The sequence below is a fragment of the Dryobates pubescens genome, chromosome 8 (genome assembly GCF_014839835.1).
Source record: "Dryobates pubescens isolate bDryPub1 chromosome 8, bDryPub1.pri, whole genome shotgun sequence".
Classification (NCBI taxonomy): domain Eukaryota; kingdom Metazoa; phylum Chordata; class Aves; order Piciformes; family Picidae; genus Dryobates; species Dryobates pubescens.
Genome location: NC_071619.1, coordinates 28,485,888 through 28,506,019, shown reverse-complemented (window position 1 = coordinate 28,506,019; position 20,132 = coordinate 28,485,888). Strand labels below are relative to the sequence as shown.

Here is a 20,132-nt window from a genome sequence, read left to right as displayed (position 1 = left end):
AGTCAACACGTAGTAAACATACACGGATAGAATAAATGCCTTTGAAGGGTGGTGAACAGGATTTATTTTCAGAGGCACTCATGTCAAAAGTGTTCACTACAACAAAAATGGAACACTGTCCTGCAAAGACAAGTAGTTTTTATTTATTTTGTGAGCTAAGTGCCTGCTTTGTTAAATCCCACTTCATCCATTAATAAAAAGAAACACTCGATTTAGACATAGATTCTAGAGCTTAATATTGCAAACTGCTTTTAATAATAGTTTATGACTGCTGTATCACTTTGCCTGAAACCAATGTGCAGGCCAACTCTATGCTGAAGAGGCACGGGAGAAATTCAAGAAGTCAGCATTCTTCATTCTACAACAACAGTACCAGAAGCATGATTCCAATTTAAATATATGTATGCAAAAGCAGAACACTTTTACTACAGAACTGCCTAGCACTCTCAGAAGGCTTGAATTCCCCGAGCAGAGGAGTTCTGGCCAAATCAGATAAAAAGTTTTATTTCACCAACATGCCTACTGAATTGTGACCAGATTTCCAAAATAAAAAGGCTAAATGTCCAATGACACCCGTGGAACCTTTGAAAATAAGCAAATGTGAAAATATAAAGGTAGTGCACTCTAACCAAGAAAGAATCTGGCTACAGAGCACGGCTACCTGTGGCAGTTTGCACAGAGCAAACAACCTCTGAAAGCCTGGTTGCCTTTGCCTTGACATCAGTGACAAAAACATTTATGCTTGTAACGTGGAAAAAGCATTACTTTGCAAGTCACTGAATTAAATATAGACTCCTTTTTATTAGGGCAGGAAAGCAGCATGCAACATCCAATGTAAATGCTGAGGTGAAACAAAAGCACGCATGCCTCCTCCTTTCCCTGGGTCTAATTAAGGTATTTCCAAAGGAGAAAAGATTACTCACTCTATCCCGACGGCTGGCTATTTCTGCTTTGATCTGATATGGGTCGTACTTGGTATTGGTTGAAAATCCAGAGAATGCTAAACAGATGGAAAACAGCAGTTTATGTTATTTATTTTTCTTGTTGAACACCATTGTTAAGATGTGACATTATTGAAGAGACACTGCATTTGTTCTTTGTGCTACAGATCACTGCTAGGTTTTAAAACAACCCTCTGCCCTACTGTACAACTGAAAAATTACATTTGGCTTGCCTGGTGTTTTTTTCCCACAAAACCCAACAAAAATTGAATATGGCAGCACTGCACACTGCCTAAAAGCAAACAGTTTCCATGACAGGATGGTGGTATTTACTGATAAAAGCAATTTGCCTAAGATTAACAATTGCTACTGCTTCCTAGATATTTTGGATTAACAGTATGATAAAGTAACAAAACCATTGTCAAAATAAAATTCAGTCAGCTGCAGAGAGAAGTTGCCTCCTAAAGCAAGAACACAGGGAACCAACACACAGACCAGCCTCTGGCCAAGTAAGCCTTAACACAGTGGATCTAGAGTCAGGCAATGATTTCAAGCTGTGGCATTACAAGCTAAAGCCTAGACAGATGAAGTAAAGCTCCTAGAGGATAGGCTGACCAACCATGATTTATTGGGTGAGCCATTCACAGCAGTGCTGGCCCACTGAAAAATGCCTGGTATGTGTGCAGATGAGGTCGTGCTGTTAGACCTAGCAATCTCTTGCAGAGCTGAAGGCTGCTGCTTTGAAACCCATACCCTTGTCTGCATTGTGCTGAGCCTTTCGACTCTCCAAAGAATACTGCAACACCAAGGTCATGTCAAGCATGCAGGAACTTGCCAAAATGAGTAGTCATGCCTGGACTAATTCTCTAAATCCAGGATTTTCTATGCAGTTGTTATTTTTGGGTTTGGGGGGCTTGGGGTTGTTTTGTTGTTGTTGTTCATTTGTGGTGGATTTTTGGTTTGTTTTGTTTTTGAAACAGTGCTGAGCACAACTGAGTCACAAAACTGCTGCACAGGCACCTCCCTGCCATCCCTCAACTGCTGAGCTCACACCACCTCCCACTCATGAGCACACAATGCTGAGTCAATGGCAGCACCCACAAGTACAGAGAAGGAAAACATTTTGTGAAGTTTTAGCTCTTTTAACATAACCTATTGAAATGACAAGAGGTGGTGGAGACAGAAATGTTCACAATATAAGCACCAAACTTTGGCCATATAACTAAACTTGCATTAGGAGCCTAAGATCTCTGTCCAACAAACGGATTGCGGGCATCGAAAAACAAGTGGAGAAGCCTTGAGGAATCTTGAGTTGACAGCATGATTAATCCCCAGTGGGATCTTTAATATATTTTTTTAATGTATTATCTTATTAAATCAGCCCATCCCATGCCTAGGATGGAATAATCAATGAATTTAGGAGCACAAGCAGGTGGCTGGTACAGCAGCATTCAGCCTTGGTTTTGTTGCCTTGTATGAAGCATCAGTACGGCTGGCTCGAGATGCTAGCTGGGATACATTCCTGTTTGATGTTAAAAAGGCATATTCTAACAGGTTTAACAGGAAATGGAAGCCCCTGAATAGCAAAATCAAAGGACAGCACCTCACTTCTGTAGTCAGGATCTTCATTCAAAGGAGATTTGTGTGACTGAAGCACTTCACACTATTTATTACATCACATGCTATGCGAGGCAGATGGGTAAGTCAAGACAAGACAGGTGAACTCACAGCTGGCGTAAGAGCGGCTGTCATCCTCACACATTTTGTGCAACTGCTGATATTCTTCTTGGGCTAATTCAAAACGCTGCTGCTTGATTTGGTAAATCTCTTTCTTGGCATTGAGTGCCTCCTGGGCAACTATTAAATACTCCTTTAGCATGCGCTCCTGCTCCCTTCTCCATTGCTCCCTTGGGTCCTCAATTTGTGTGAGCTCTACAGAGAAAAGCATTTCAAAACAAGTTAAAAACTGTAGGAGGCTTTATTCCACAAAGTACACATTCTTGTTTGTTCTTAACTATGCTATCTAGGACTACAGTACTTTAAATCACCCCAGGCTGGACGAGATTGAAGGATGCAGAATGGAAGAACATGAGAAGTCCTTCCAAATATAAAAGGCATTTAAATGTTATCCTTTTCTTTACAAATGAGAGTAAACTGAAAGGCAACAGTGATTTGGCTCTAACCTTTCCTTGTAGCCACCTGGAAAATTCTGGCTACAGCTCAGAAGAGTAAGGGTATCTCAATGCTTAACCTGTAACTCTATAAATGGTCAGGAAAACCTTAAGATAGTATGCAAAACTTCAGAAGCATAACATCCTGAAAGGTCAGTGACTACACCTGTGTAACTAAGAATCAGGTCATTCATCATTCTTATCTTCAAATACATAAAAATATTTAAATTGCTTCCCTTTTTTGCATCAAGAAACAGCACTCTCATGATTTCCCTTTCTAGGATTTAGAACAGTTCATATTCAAACACAAACCAAAACCAGGTCTCCAGTACAAAAAAAATCTTTCTTGAATACACTGATTTTCTACCATATAGTAATCTTTTTGCAGTTGCAAAGACATTTAAGAAGGACATATGCACTAAAATCTTTAAAAAACACTGGATTTGGTTGGAAGAGACCTTTAAGATCACCAAGTCCAACTCTGTTTTCTTTTTGTGGTGACGGTCAAGCTAGCAAATACGTTTCACGTGAGGATGTCCATGTAAAGTTTCCTGTTTAAGTGAATGTTAATTTCTGATGATTGAAGCTTGGCTTTACTGGTAAGAGGTTGCTGCAGATGCAATCTCAGTGTTCAAGGTAGTAGCAGAACCTGCAGCAACAGTCAGAAGGTAAGCACCTAGTCATTTTTTCCAAACTGTATTTTCCTGAGGAGATAAAATCCAGTTACATTTTGTGTTAATCTTGTGTACATAAGTCAGTGTATTGGTATCAGTGGTGAAATAAGAAACTGTAAAAGACTGAGTTTGACACATTAACAACTCTAATGGTGTCAAGGTCATGCTAGCAACTCTACCATTTGAAAGCCATCTGAAAAGTACATAAACAAAACCATAAAGCTCCTCTATGTACTACCAACAGATTTGTACATTAGGTTCCTAGTAACCTTTTCTCTCAACTGTTGGGTTACACATTCAGCTTCTGAGGTTCTATACTACAGGGCACTGCATCTCTTACAGAAGCCTTCTGAAGAGCTTTCACCATTATTCTGACACATAAAACTTCTTCAGCACAATAATGATGTCCTCTTCCATTTCATAAAGTAGAACAGCTTCAGTCTGCCCTGAATTTCTACACAAATTGGCATGTAACAACAACACTGAAACTACGCTGTATGAAAAAGTTCATTTCCTTCATTATCTTATAACCAATTAAAAAAAGAAACCCTACAGTAATTCAAGCACAGTCCCAGACAAATGCAGAGAATATAGAATTCCCTCACCGGGGAATGCCCAACTGGTTAAAGGAAACTTCAAAGGTTCCCTAGATTCTGAGGAGGAGGGAAAGGAATTCTGTGGCTGGCAGCCGCCAAGGTTTTTAAGCAATGTTTGGAGAAGAGCCAAGAGCAGCTTAGTAAGGGTGTCAACAAAGTACTAAATTTACAGAACAAGATGGAGATCAGGGTTGGAAGCACCATTGAGACTTAAAGAAGATTCCTCTGCTTCTGGGATTTTTCAATAGAAGTGGAAAGTTATTGCCTAGAAATCTCTTTATTACTTTCTGGATAAACACACATAGCAAGAGGCTGGGAATAATCAGATGTATTACTGGTTTCTTTTAAAAGGTGAAAGGGCAGAAATGAACCTGGAGCTGCTGTTTAACAGCCAGCTGAACTTGAGCCAGCAGTGTGCCCAGGTGGCTAAAAAGGACAACAGCATCCTGGCCTATATCAGGAAGTGTGGCCTCACCGGTGAGGCCACAATGGAAATCCTGTGTTCAGTTTTGGGCCCCTCACTAGAAGACAGACATTGAGGCGCTTCAATGTGTCCAGGGAAGGGCAAAGCAGCTGGTGAAGAGCCTAGAGAACATGGCTTATGATGGTTGTTTAGTCTGGAGAAGAGGAGGCTTAGGGGAGACCTCATTGCTTTCTACAACTATACCTGAGACTGGAGTCAGGTGGAGTTTACTTCTCCCAAGTAAGCAGGGACAGGACAAGAGGAAATGGCTTCAAGTTGCACCAGGGGAGGTTTCTATAGGATACTAGTAAAAGCTTTATCAAAAGAGCCATCACGTATTGTAACAAGCTGTCCAGGGAGATGGAGGAGTCACCACCACTGGAGGTTTTAAAACAACACACAGATGGTTTACTGGGCATGGTGGTGTTGGGTGGACAACTGAACTTAATGATCTTAGAGGTATTTTACAACCTTTATCATTCTCTGAAAAAGCTTAATATGGTGCACAGTGTGAGAGGTCCCTGGTAAGCATAACTTCAGAAAGACATTCTCTGAACTGCCTGTTGTGCTTTCTCCCAGTACTTCTTGCAACCAAAGAACTTCAGTTTTGTCAACACAGAATGCCAACGCTGTATAAAGCATTTAATCTGGTCAGCCACAAAGCGCAGCCTGAATGTTTTCACATTAAAGTTGCCATTCCAAGTATTTCATACATGGTTCAGAATAGAATGTAAGGCACTCATTTCAGAAAAAAATTCTTCAGTTTCTACATTGCCTGTCACCTGCCTGGCACCATCTCGTGATGCCCATGATCATCTATTCATTAGTTCTCACTTCTACAAAGCAGGTTAACGCAGTCTCGATTGGTACCTTTGTTGTCTGCAGTTTAAAATTGGACTGAGACCCTATTCATTTTAGATTAATGATTATCCAGCTAAAATATTGAATCTGTCTTCCCTCTGAATAAATATATAAACCTTGCTTGTATATGCAAGCATTGTATTAGCCTAAGGGTGACAAACCCATTTAGCTGTGACGGCTGAATTACCAGTTAGGATAATACCTGTGGGCTGCAAGTAATTAGTTATCATGAAAGAGACAAATTTTGCAACCTTGTTAATTGCAGAATGATTCCTTTCACTCAGATCAGCACTGGCCCTATGAAGTTTCCATCCTTCTGTTCATGTGTTACTTTTACTTAATACTTACTATAATTGGCTTTATTTTCACAGACTCATTTATATTCATCTCCTCTCTCTGTGTCTTCCCATCGAGCATTTGGGAATTTAATTTCTCTGTGCAAAGGCTACAGTTTTGCTCTTAATTGCACAGACAAAAAAAATCTGATCTGACATGCCCACAATGATTAATATCCATTCTGTAAGTCCAAACTTGATGTCTGTGGTAAAGCAGCTACTAAGTCTGAAAAGCAAAAGGGAATGACTTCTTTTGCATGTCATGACAACTGTTATTCCTATTAAAGATGCCTACTGGCGGGATGCTTTAATAGGTTTTATAGTCACAGCCCTGCAATGGAGTTCACATCCTACTCATTATTTATAGATTCCTAAACCTTTTACAAAGTTGACAGAAAAGAAAAAACAAAGGAGTCAATGTCCTGCACTCACACACATGCACACATTCGTGCAAGTGGACTCCAGTACTGTACTCTGATGTAAACCTTAGTTCTTATTAAACTCCATCACTACCAGAAGTTCTCATGACAGTAAACAGCAATGATTAAGCTACACAAAGTTATGGCAAAAATAACAGTACGTATTTCTTGCCCTCCCATCGTCTGGGTTATCAGTGCATTAACAGCTCTAATAAGTTTATTATTTAATTGATGATCTTTGTTAGTTCCACTACAAGTACCTGTGTGGGTCAAACAATATCATGGGATCATTTGTTACTCTGTTGTTTGTAACTTTTTTCAGTAAGTAATTGTGAAACCACAATACACAAGTGATTTCCACCAATGGCAGGAAGCCAAAGTAATTTCTACACTTTTCTTTTTTAATTGACTAGATTCCAAGAAGATAGGATTGAGGTTCATTCTGCAGATTATAGTGTTTACCACTGCTGTGATACCCCATGTAACTACTTTCTTCTTTTCTCCCTCCCTGCCAACTGTCAATACCCACAACACTGGAAGCATTCACTCTTTGGTGATAAGAAGCTTAATGATAGCAGCACAAGAGCAACAGCAGCAGTAGTACAAAGCTGTAAAGATAAGACTTGGTTTTTTTTAAGTAGAACTGGCAAATGCACCAAACAGCGTCACTACAAAGCTCAGTAACAGCCCAAAAGGAAAAACACTGGAAATTTCTCCCTCTTAGTTTCCAGAGCTGATACCTGTTGTCTCTTTGATAACACTTTGCAGTGCATTAAAGCATAAAACATGCATTGCTAAGACACAATTAGATTACTGTATTTTGTAGTGCTTTAAAGTCAGCAGTGTTGTCTCAGAACATATTCTGTTTTTCAGTACAAAAGAGCTTTCAACATAAAAGAGTGAGCTACATGTGACTGAACTATAGGAAATACAAGAGTATGGCATGAAAACTTTAACAGATGACAAAAAGTAACACTGTTACTGACGCTACACAGTATGACAAAGCAAAGCAAAACACTTTTATCCACTATAACTCAATCATAGGTTGCAAAATTCTTTACAAATGGAAAAAGGAGTGTGCCCCCATCTGAAAGATGAGAGGACAGTGCAAGAAATCACTTGCATATATTTTCTCACAGTAGCATGAGTTGCATAAATGTTACTGAAAACAAAATTAGTGTCATCAGTTAACTGTAGCTTGCCAGGGTTGCTCAGAATAATCCCACATCTACTCACGATTTATGTGGTCCATATAATAAACTCCAATCTGTTGATCATAAACAGTTTCCCATCCTAAGGGAAGCTCATCACCGACACAGTCAGCAAACGTCAATGGCTTTGTAATCCTGTACAAACAAAAACAGCACAAATAAATACAAATGCTGCTGTTTCCAGCACAATGAATGTTATTACATGTTTTGAAGATACCTCCATCATTTGATCACAAACTAATTATGCTGCTTAGGAATGTGCTAATAATTACAAACACACAGTTTCAAAATATTCATTTAAATATGCTGACAGATACTTCCCAAACAGGTAAGGCAAGCTTCTCCCTTCAAGTTTCTATGTTTAACAGTTTAATTACAGTGGAATGCAGCCCTGCCAGTTTTTCTTCCATATTGCAAAGAACACAAACATGAAGCTGGAGTTCAGCACTGCTAAAAATTACTAGAAGCTTTACAGGCTTTAATGACTTCAAGGTGTCAAAGCAAATAACTGTTTGTTCTTTAAAAACGAAATAAAACTTCGAAAGCACTATATAATAGATCCCTGCTCTTTTCAATTACACTTTTTCAGCTATTAGTTATAATCTCTTGATCCAGATCACAGAATCACTTCAGCTGGAAAAGACCTTTATGATCAAGTCCAACAATTAATTAACTAACTCTACCAAGATCCACACAAATTATTTTCTCTCCCTCAGAACAAAGAGAAACAAAACCTCTACAGCATTCTGAAGCCACTAGAGCATACATTTTAACTAATAAGAGCATTTCTATCTCACAGCTTAAAATGTGACAACCCCTTCAAGCCAAACTCACAATAGACCTGTGGGCAACAAAACATCCAAATCAGCAGTTGACAGTAATGTTGAAAACATTGGATTACACATTCTAGAGAAAGACTCTAAACCAACACTGTTTTAGAATATTAAGGTATATAAAAAACACCTAAGAAGAACAAATGATGCAAACTACATATCCTTAACATTCAGGTGAATTGCATCTATTTCCCAAACTATCATTTTAATCATTACTTAGGCCCTAAGCTGCCATAAAATTCCTTCACAGAAAATATATTAATACAGTAATTTCAATTATACATGGGATATAGATCCAACACCTTCAGCATGCAGATTTTTAGTACCTAGGAAGATGACATCTTTGCAAAGATTCATGCATTAATTTAGAGACTGACTTGAGTTCACCATAAGCCATAGCACAATGCTCTTTGGTGTAAAATGGACATTTCATTCATGTGTTATGAAACCCAGATAAGGTTTCCCGGTATCAGATTTGGGCTGTGCTTACAAGTGCCATGCAGAATAGAGGGATCATTGGGGCTGGTAAATGCACTTCATCTGATAGCATCTGTATAAAACAATAAATTCATCTGAACTAAAACATGTTTGTCTTTGAACTGGAAGTCCTTCTCCAAAACAAAACCAGCCACACACATTCAACAGTAAAGATTTCAAATGATGGAAATACTGTCACAGCTACATCTAGCCATCCCAGTGCTCCAGGAAGTACACCACTCAGGAAAGACAAACCACTATCAAAAAAAGCACATAACTTTGCCCACAATAATCAGGGAAAAGCTCAATTTACCAGCCTCCTAAATCTATTTTCATATTCTTGATATTTAAATGTTCAAAATTAACTTTAGTAGAATTAACACTCCCCAAAAAAATTAAGAAAAAAAACATTCCCACTATCTTAAATGTAGTATTTGACCAGCTCTGCACAACACTACAAAGATCGTGTTATGTAGGTCAAATAATAGAGCTTGATTATATCCTGTGGATTCTCAAACAGTTTAATAAGAAGATGATGTGCTTAAACTTGCACACTGCTATTTAAAAGTGAAAACCTTCCACTGACGACTCTGCACTTCACGTTGTGCAATCACACAAATCCAAAGCCGAGGTACTCAAGAAAGAAAATGTTACTATGGCCTGGCATATGCATTCTTTCAGTAATTTATCTAGCAGTCAGGCAGACCAAACATTGCCAAATACTTCTGATCTCCCTGGAATTCAGTCAAATATTAAAAATATAATATGCAGTAATTTTTCTTCAATTCTCATGGTTTTGTTCTGAAGACATCATGTTTACAATTTCTCAAAGTAGTCTAGACATTGGCTCCTAAATTACCAGGCCATAGACAAGGTTTTCTTTGGAATGAGTTATACAAACACAGCCTTCACCCTTTGTTTGTAAATGAAACCTGCACATGAGACTCTAACCTTTCACACTTGCAGAACTTTAATTCATAGTTCTCGTGATCCCACCAGGGCTCAGACTTCCAGGACAAGGACAACACTCCCTTTCTGGAAAAGGGAGACTGAAGAAAGCCAGTGCCATCTGGTCTGAGTCCTTTTCATTCCAATGTTACAAAGCAGACATGAACAAGTTTAATTAATGGTTTTGGTGGAAATTTTGTAGGAAAAAGAACACATTAAAAGCTCTGTTCTAGATAGTCAGACTATCATTAACTTGACATTGCTCATTTTAAACTATATTCCAAGTTGCTCCAAAGAAGATTCCCTTCAGACAATGTATAACATCACATTGATTCTCAGTTCACTCCTGTCTATATCCATGCAACTCAAACATCCTTCATTCACCAAGGTCAAAACATGAAGAGCTTAAACTTAGAACTGGAAGTTTAACTAAGTCAACTGAAAAATACATTTCTGGTTTAACTACCTCCACTCTAAGGATAAGATTACTTTTTTGGTTGGTTGGTTTGGGGGGTGGGTTGGTTGTTGTTTTATTTTGTTTTCAGTTAGGGAAACTAAGGGTTTGCAGAATAACAAAGACAAAATGGAACAGATGCAGATATGGATATTGGAGGTCAGCCACAAATTACAGCAGTAGACTGCTGAAATGAAGAATCTTCTGGAAATGCTGCTTTACCCTCTGGGGTTTTGTAAAATTGGACAGGCCTTTTCTGCTTCTATATGAAAAATTGTCCATCTGTTAAAACATTTCAAATTGTTAAAGACAAAAACCATTGTGAAGTTGTAAAGACAAAGAGAATAAAAATGCTACCACCATTAACTAAATAAAAGACAGGGCTGTTCTATTCAAAGTAGTAAAAACAACTAAGGTATTTTATCTGCCACCAGTAATCATCTCCTGTTTCCCTCACAACTAGTAGACAATAACAAGGTTCTGAACTTCCAGCTGCTAACAGTTCATATCATCAACCACTTCTGTCCGCCGGATCTACAGCCCTGGTGCAAGTGAAACTCATCCATGGGGGCCAGGTTTGCACATATCAAAGAGGTGGTCATAACTTCAGATAATAGATATGCTGACTTTAGTATCTTGAAACATTCATCCTTTCCAAAAGTAACAATGCTCTTCTGTCATTAGGACCCAATCATTGGGGACTCTAAAGCTCCTTCAAAAGCAAATACAGAAACACGTAAAAAAGTTTCCATAGCCCAAATCCTGCATCTGCCCACCTCTAACTCTGCCCAAATTAGTTTTCATTCAAAAGAAAATGGAGGCCTGGTATTTACACACAGTAAAACAGATACCTCTGAAAACCTAAGTTCTTTTGGTTTGGGTTTTTTCAATGATCAAACTCAACAGTCAAAATACAGAAATCAAACTACAAAATAAACCCAAAGAGCTGAATAAAATTGATCCTGACAACGACGTGTTCCTTCAGTTCCTTGTGTATTCATTTCTTATCTTTATCCACTGGTCATAGACAGAAGGATTCCAGAACACATTACTACAGCTTTCTGAATATGCAGCAGCAACAGGTATTTCTTGAATGCTTCACTTCATGGCAAGGTGTGGGTGGAAAGAAGACAGCAAAAGGCAAAGGCTAAATACAATTTTAGATAAATGACTACAAAATTGCTCTCAGCTTTAGTAGTTAACAGAATCTAATTTCAACCCCCACAAAAACCACAGAAAACCTCAACTGTTAAACTTGTGGCTTCAAAGAAAAGGCATCCCTCAACTCTCCAAAACACAGCCTGACTGCCAGCATGGGGCAGCAGTTTCACTGACACGGATTTTTGAAATCATACCAGATCACTAAAAACACAAGACACCAGAAAGTATTAGATAAGATCCTCACTCTTCCCATGGTCCTGGTGTCACATCAGAAAGCACTGAGTGCTCAAAATCCCTAGGACTAATGGAGTAAAACTTCCCCTGAGAGGAATTAAATTAAGACAAACACAGCCTGGTTTTGAGAAATCTTGAACAGGAAATCCAAAAGGTGTTTCCAAAGTAGAAATGTCACTGCAAGCCAGCTGCCACCTCACAAGCAATGCCTAGATGCCTAAATTACATCCAGGGTCACCTTATCTTCCAAAGGGGACCTGGATTAAGAGGGAAGCACTAACCACAAGGGCTAATTATCAAAAAGAACTACTAAATTCTGAAGAGCAGCCACCATTTGCAGGGGAGACAGACGGAAGCAAGTCAGACTGCCAACTGTGCTTTTATTGTTGCTCCTGATTCTGGTCAAGCCCAACAGCAGAAGCAGAAACTGTCTAATAAAAGTTGATAATCCTCAACAGACAACTAGAAGAAACAGTCTCTTAAATGTGAGCTCAGTCTGAACAGTGTATATACAGATAGATGGTTTTCCCCAACAAATACAAGTTACCAGCTAGACAAACGGATTCATTCACACTGCAGATCTGAATTCTGATACATCACTACAGTGTCACAAGGCAAGAGAGAGAAGGTGCTAAAATAAGAAATCATGCACACATTTCACAGCTTCTAGCCAGTTTTTTTTCTGACTTCCTTTCAAACATAAATTTGTGTTACAACCATTTTTATAAAATTCAGCTAACCCTCCTGTCTTGTATCACGGTTTTTATTCTCTCCAACCACACAACAACAAACCCCCCCCAAAACCCCCATGCAATCAAGTATAAATGGAAGATGATTTATTCTGTTGGTCCTCAGAGGCAAGAGCAGCTGTTTACACTGCAAGGATTCTAATCTTGACTTCAAAAGTCACAGTGAAGTCTTAGAGGCACTTTGTGAACATCCTCCACCACCACAGATCAGGCCTGGACGGCAGTGTGCTCCAGGCCTGCAGGACCGATCTGTAAGATGCAGAGAGAGTCTGTGGCCACCTAGCTGGACTGCGACTTCCCAGTAGACACAACCCACCCAGCTCCTCCAAGCAGGCTGCCCTGAATGGAGCACTCCACTCCTCAGCAACCACTACCTCCTACTCCACCAAGCAGGGCAGGAACACTTCCCACATATGCTGCCCAGCTGCTGAAGTAGGGAGCTTCCTCCTCGGTTCAGAAAGCCATGCACCAGCAAGACCCACACAGCCTCACCTTGTGGCACCTGTTTGCAGCAAATGCCACCTTGAATTCCAGACCCCAGGTGACAGCACTCTAGAGTACATCATGGTTTTACTCACTGTTCAAGTAGAGAGGCCTTAAAGGAGCTGGTTTTGAAATAATGCTTGACAACTTACATAGGGACTGCTTAGTCAAAAGTACAACAAAGTTCACCAAACCGTATGTATCTTTTTAACATAAAAATCCCTTGTCACTTTTTTTTTTTTCACTACAAATGATACATCTTCATTTTAATACATCATTTAACCTTGAGTTCTGAATAAAGTAACTTCACTGAACTTCTACTCAACCTTTCATTGAAGAAACAGAACAGAATAGATGGCTCATCAGGAACTTGCACACGTGAAATTCTGGGCTCAGAACAAAGACTTAAAGAAGGTAACTTGTTTTCAGAGTCATCTCTGGGACACATTTCTTTCAGAAACCACAGCATCAGCTCTTCTAAAGTTCACTTGAAATTCAGTCACTTCAAGACCACACTCTATTTTGCAGTGACTTTCATTCCTTTATAAAAACAAAACACAACTGCAAATAAGCACATGAAAGAGAGCTGATAATGCCAAATTGGTGTATTTGCTTCAATTAACGTCACAGTAAAATTAAGCCAACACACCATACATCAGTATGCAAAACAGAAGGCATAGAATGGCATTAGCCATCTACAGTACTGAATCAGCATTTTTAAGCATGGAGAAAAATGTGTTCATTACCAGATGATTTGTTTTGATTATTCTAAATAGAAACAAGTGTTAACTGTCCTTAGCACAGTATTACAAACCTAGACAACCTATGCTAAGACAGCTGAGAAGAATGCCACTCCCACAAGTACTTGATTTACTTGTCAGTCAATCTCCCAGGCCATGGTTTGCCACTGCTTACAGTGCATCTAAGAAGCTGGTGGTAGCTCCTCTTCACCCCACCCTATAAGCTACAGCGCTTCAGGAGCTGGTCAAAAAGCAGCTCTAACACCTGTGCAACAGGGCAGCACAGACAATAACTTCATCAGCCACCCTGCTCCTGAGTCCATGAACTGTTATTTCACAGCCAACTGAGCTTACGCTGATCAAGAACACTAAGTGGTATCAATTACCTACTTCTCTCTTGTGACCCTGTGCTGGGAAAAAACCATTAAGGAAAACTGAAACCAACTGTATAAAAACTCAGCAGATCGACCAGAATGCACGAGCACTCTGTTTTGGCACTCAAAAGCAGCATGGAAGGATTTTGTTTCCTACAGCATTTCAGATCAGTCATACTTTTTCATGCCAGGCAGTCTCTTTACAGTTTTTATAACCTCACTAAGACATTTCTGATGGGCAGAGTATTATATATGTATTTGATGAAACAGATTCACTGGCACATGTAACGCTAATAGGGCAGATGAACATGAAAGCACTGCATAATTCCATTTTATGATGAAAAATGTGTATGAAGCTACCTGTGTAAGAGATAACCTATAAGAGATAACCTAAGCTGATTTAGAAAAAGTAACAGAACTTTATATTGCCTCAAAACACCCTCAAGAAATGTGCCTCAGGACACCCTCTCACCTCCTTTCACTATTCTAGAAATGATAAATATGCAACAATCAACCAACAACAGAGAAATAACATACTTTTGCTTTTATCCTTTATGATAGTCCCAAAACTCAAATCTGCTAAAAAATACGTACTTAGTGTGTTGAAACATAAAACCAAATCATATGTCCCATTGCAGCTGTCCCATAACTTGTCTGGCTGCTCAGGAACTGCTGAAACAGTTCCACAAAAGCAGCCAAGTCTGCCAAGCAGCCATCCATTTCTTAACAGCAGCTATGATCCAGATCCAACATGAGAATACAAATATTATGGGAAATTCTTGATGAACATATACCCATATTTCATCAAGACTACCAAAATTCTTCCTTCAAAAATCACAGCTGGGTTAAAAGTCAGCGCTTTTAAGCAAACCTCTTTGTTTCTACTACTTACTAATTTATTAGTTGTTTTTTTTTAACAGAGGATAAACAATTAAAAAAAAAAATAGAGGTGGAGAGGTTAAATCAAACTGTGCATCAGCTTTCTGTGCATGCACAAACAGCCCAGCTACAGGCTACTGTGCAAAGCCACCTGCCAGATTCGTGGCACAGCAGAGGCAATTGTTGAGGGAAGACAGGCAGTCTGGGCAGCAGGTGACACCTACACCAGAGAACACACAAATTACATACAGAAGCTGGCAATAAGCCATATGAGGATGACAGCAGGAACATGTGGCAGATAAAACAGCTAAGAAGGAGGAATTGGGAAACGAAAGTGATGTTAAACTGGGTCTTTGCATGAGAACTTAGCTAGAAACAGTAACATGCAAGGTATTTATTATTTGCCTTTTGCCAGTCCTAATAAAGCTGCCTTTATTGCTCAAAATCTCTAAACATTTACTTGCATATTGGGAGAAAGAAACAAACAAAACAAAACAAAACAAAACAACCCCGCAGCAAACCCCCAAACTTATCAAAATCAAAAAACTAACTGAACTAAAAGATAAGGAAAATTTAATGGGGCATTTCAGAATCTGAGGAACAGGCTGAATTCTGACACCAGTCTATGCAGCTTAAATGACACTACCCCTTTCCACAGCACAGCTTGAGAGGGGGCAAGCAAAGCAGTGTTCTAGCTTCACTGACTCCACATCAATGTTTCTATCTTTTTCACCCATTTCTGCAAGTAGCAGTGATTGCTAGCTACATGCTATTGATAATTAAAGTCCTAATTAGTAAAGGCCAGCCCTGCAGTTATCTATTTATGTCTTCAATCCTGCAAACCACAACTCTGCAGCCTTTTGCTAGAGAAGAGCAAGTCACACAGCTGTCAGACTTTCTACAGCCCTAGTATGTACTTAGGCCTATTTCTATGTTCAGGTCAGTCTACCAAACTGTTTTGCAATGGTAGCCTTATTTTTGCAATGCTTCTTTTCTGGTTTGAGAGCTCACATTTCTGACAAGCTTACCTGGCCTCAATCCTGCCCTGCAGTTAATTAAACCATCACAGAAGAGTTACTGGGAGACATGATGAATTGATACACTCTTATGTAGAGAGTATGTGTGCTGGTGCATAAATATATGCATTTACATGCAGAATTGTTCTCTTCTGACTGCTGTTTGCAACTTCTATATGCAACTACCAGATGAGGAGGAAACACCTGTACTTTCCTAATGGAAATCATCTGATCAAGGCAGAAAAGGTGCATCTGTGTGACCTTGCCAGCAAGTTCTTAGTAATAATCCCTTTGAACATGAACAAGAATAATGGGAAGAGTTCAAAGCACAAAGAAAAAGAAGCAGACAAGGGAGGTCCCAAGCAGACAAGGAAGATAAAATGGGACATGATATTCCAAATTAAAGTCCATGAAGCTCCACATTAGAAGGAAAGAAGGCATAAAAAGAAGCTTTGCATCTCAGGAACAAGTAAGTAAAAGGGTCTTAAATTCTATAAGGCACAATCATGCAGCAGAATACTTCCTGGAGACTTTTGCAGGATCACTGGAAGTTTACCTCCAAATAGTCAGCATATCCTCAGTATTACATTGCCTCTTTCATTTCTAGTTCACCGTGGTATCTTGGCTATCTCTAGAGCAGTACAGAAGCAAAAGTCACAAGTTTTTCAAAACTGTTTTCCCAGCTCCTTTGTTCTCTTGCTAACCTCATATGCCCTATATCCAGAAAGATTATGCCAGCATTTGCTGACTAGCTTGTTACCCCTAAGTTCAACCTTCTGACACTTTTGGAGTCTGTGACTATCCCCAACATTATGGCAGAGACTTTCCTGAAAGCTTGTGACAGCCTTTGGTAATCCAAGCTTCTACACATTTGTTATGGTTAGCTCTGCACTGCTGAAGGCCTCTCGCCCTCCCTTTAAATTTATCATTCTTTTTCACCAAGTAGACAGACTGGAAATAAGTAAATATGTATGTGAATGTGGGTGTGTGTGTGTATACACATATAGACACACATGTCATTCCTTGATTTGCTCAAATACCACTGAAGTGTCAAATGACAGAGGCTTAACCTAAGCATCGTTTAAAGAAAGCACTATGAAACACTTCTGTGAACACTTCAAATCACTTTAGGCAAGTGTCAGTCAGCAAAACTGAGAATCTGATGTTAAACAGTAATCTTTGGGCCACCTAGAATGCACATAGCTGAATATGCACAGAGTTTAGTAACAACAGAATCCTGAGGTATATCAGCAATTATATTCTAACGTGGTCTACAACTTCTTATTAACCAAAGAAGACCACTCTCATATGCAGAGGTGTTAGAAGTGGTCTAAAAATAAACCCATTGTAGAGAACTGTGCTTAAAATGTGGGGTTTTTTCCCAGTGTATCAAGCAGTGATTTTCAGCTTTGCTACATTTTCCTCTCCACAGCTCACTCTTTGTTTTTCTTAGGAATTATTTACCCTTTATGACATGCTAGTTTATGTAATTCCTCAGCTTACCAATGACAAATGTATGTAATATACAAAGTCAATACAGGTGTTGGGGAGAAGATTCTCTAAAAGTATCTACCTAAACTCTTACAACTGCTTCCACATCCCAGGGTGCCACCCACATCAGCCAGCAGTTGCTAAGCTTTTAGGAAAACTTAGCCCATTTTCCCAATATTCAACTGTTCCAGTGTCATTACCAGTCCCCAAATGCACTCGCCTCCTACAGTACTCCTTAATGCTGACACTGTGAACTAAGGCAACATATTCCTCAAACAAAATTGGTAATTTGGTAACATATCCTAAATAAAGTTTCACACTGATGTTCCTCTGACATTTTTAAGAGGGTGAAGTTATGAAATTAGATGCCATTACTTCTACAGCTGCTAGTGGTTGTGTAAGAAATTTATGTATTTAAGCTTCGAGCTAGACTGATACAGTACTTCCAAGTAATTAATACAAGGAATTATTCATAATTTTACTGTCATATTTTTGCTAAAATACAGGAATACAAAGTAATTTGTGACAAATCCAGGTAAGGATCATCAGGTATTGTAAATTCTTTTAATAGTAATAGTACAATGAGAAAAAAACTTTAAGACCATCTGCTCAGACCCAACAAAAAAAACATTCAGAAAAATTCACTTTCAGTATAAGAAACGCAGTGAGAGTAATGCAGTACAAGTAATGGGTGAGCATTTTAGGATACAGCATTTCAGATCTACCAAGAAAAGAGGAAAGAAAAACCAAATCAGGAGATAAAGCACAATTAGAGAAGACACACCACGCCATCCACCCTACACTGGCCTTAATTTAAACATAACTGAGCATCCCCAAGTAAGACGTACCTCTTCACCAAAAACAGCAGTGGAAATTGAATTTATAGTAACAGACTAAGAGACTTCAACAGTAGATGGCTCCTCTTTTTCCTCCTCATCTTCCACAACTAAGAAGGTTAAAAATAGAGGCTTCCGTTTCCTCAGATTATTTCTCTCTAAACTTTTCTAGAGCACTGAAGTTAGGTACTCTGCCAGCTTCCTACATTTGTGTTAGAAAAGAGGGAGTGTTAAAAACATGCTTCCATTTACAGCAACTCAGGAAACCAGCTTCTGTGATCTGCATTATTACCATTTGCAAATGAGAAGTCCGTCTAGAAGTTGTGTAGGTGTCTCTTCCAAAGCTATGCATAGTGGTCACCCAAGGGCCCCTTACACCGCATAGTAACATATTCTGGGGATAATCTTCTGTACTTGCATATTTTCCTATATTTATGCATTCCTTTGCAGTTAGTAAACACAGATATTTCAGTGTGCAGCTTTGAATTTCCCATATCCAAGAACAGCTCTGGTACAAGGAAAGAGAGTTTAAAAGCCACAAAATGCCACCTTCAGCTCCCTTCCTCTCTCCCTCACAGCCCTGAGCCTTTGAGGAAGTCAGAGCTGCAGGAAGCCTCTGACTTCCACCATGGCAGCACAGTGTGGCCCCAGCTGTCTGGGTCCATATTTTAAGGTCAGAAGGAACCACTGCCATCATTTAATTGATTATTATGCAGTCCACAAAACTTGAGCTGGTAATGCTTGCATCCAGCCCAGCATCTTGTGGTTGACCTAGAGCATATTTTCCATAGTGCAAGAGCAGTTTGTTTATATTGAAAAAGGCATATATTGCAGAATAAGTATCTGGACTTTTTATCTGGAAGGACTGGGTATCAACAAACAAAAGTAGCAGGCATCTAAATTCTGCTGTAGTATAAAGCTGTATCATCTATGCATTACTATGATGCAATGCCACCCATTCATTAGGGCATCAGGAATGCCTCATGAGGCACTGCCCCATTAGGCAACTTTTTGATTTCTTCTAAATCCTTTACACTGAAATCCTTCTGGCTGAAGTTCTCCCTCCTGAGGATGTGCCTCATTCTTATCTCTTGAGAGAACTTCCAATTAATACAGCTCAACTATTTGAAACAATGCAGCAGAGGAAGAAACGCTGTCCCTCCCCAGACACATGCTAGAGTTCTTACAGTAGTCTCCCAGACAATCTCAGCACCGCTGACACCAGGACCTGCATTTTTTCAGTCTACTGTCCCCATGGAAAATCATTCAGATCTGGTGAAGGCACAGGGGAGGGGGAGAGGGAACACTGTTGCACTTGTTCAATCAACATAATTCTGTGAAGTACAGAAATCCAGTTCAGTTCTCCTACAGATTTAATCTCCACTGAATACGCGCCAGCTTCTCGGGACATCTCCTGCTACACACCCACCCAGTGTGCCAGGACATCGTGGGGCTTGCTCCAACTGCACAGAGCAGCTCTAGAAAAACGTTTCCAGTACAACTCTGCTCCTTGTATTCTGGGAAAAGAGACCAGAAAGCCAATTTTGCCTCCCAGTCTCAATGCAATCTCTGTTATCATCTGAACACCATAGAAGAAAAGAAGGAAGCAGGCACATCACAATACAGAAGGACGATGAGCATGGGAACTGTGTGCTGAAAGGAGGTGGCAAACAGAAAGCAATAAATGGTACAGGGAGGCATAGAGAGAAGAGGATAAACTCAAGAAGAGCTAACAGCAGAGCTGGAGCAAAAAGTACTGGCTGGGAGTAGTGTTACTGGACAACAA

At 39.5% G+C, this 20,132-nt stretch overlaps 1 protein-coding gene across 1 annotated transcript in view; it reads right to left on the bottom strand.

Annotated features, from left to right (window-relative positions):
* The window catches only part of WWC3 (WWC family member 3), a 91,407-nt gene that overhangs the window by 50,487 nt on the left and 20,788 nt on the right, over positions 1–20,132 (bottom strand). Inside the window, 3 exon segments of the mRNA XM_054163460.1 lie at positions 924–1,000; positions 2,670–2,873; positions 7,697–7,806. Of these exon segments, the coding sequence (XP_054019435.1) occupies positions 924–1,000; positions 2,670–2,873; positions 7,697–7,806 (391 nt within the window).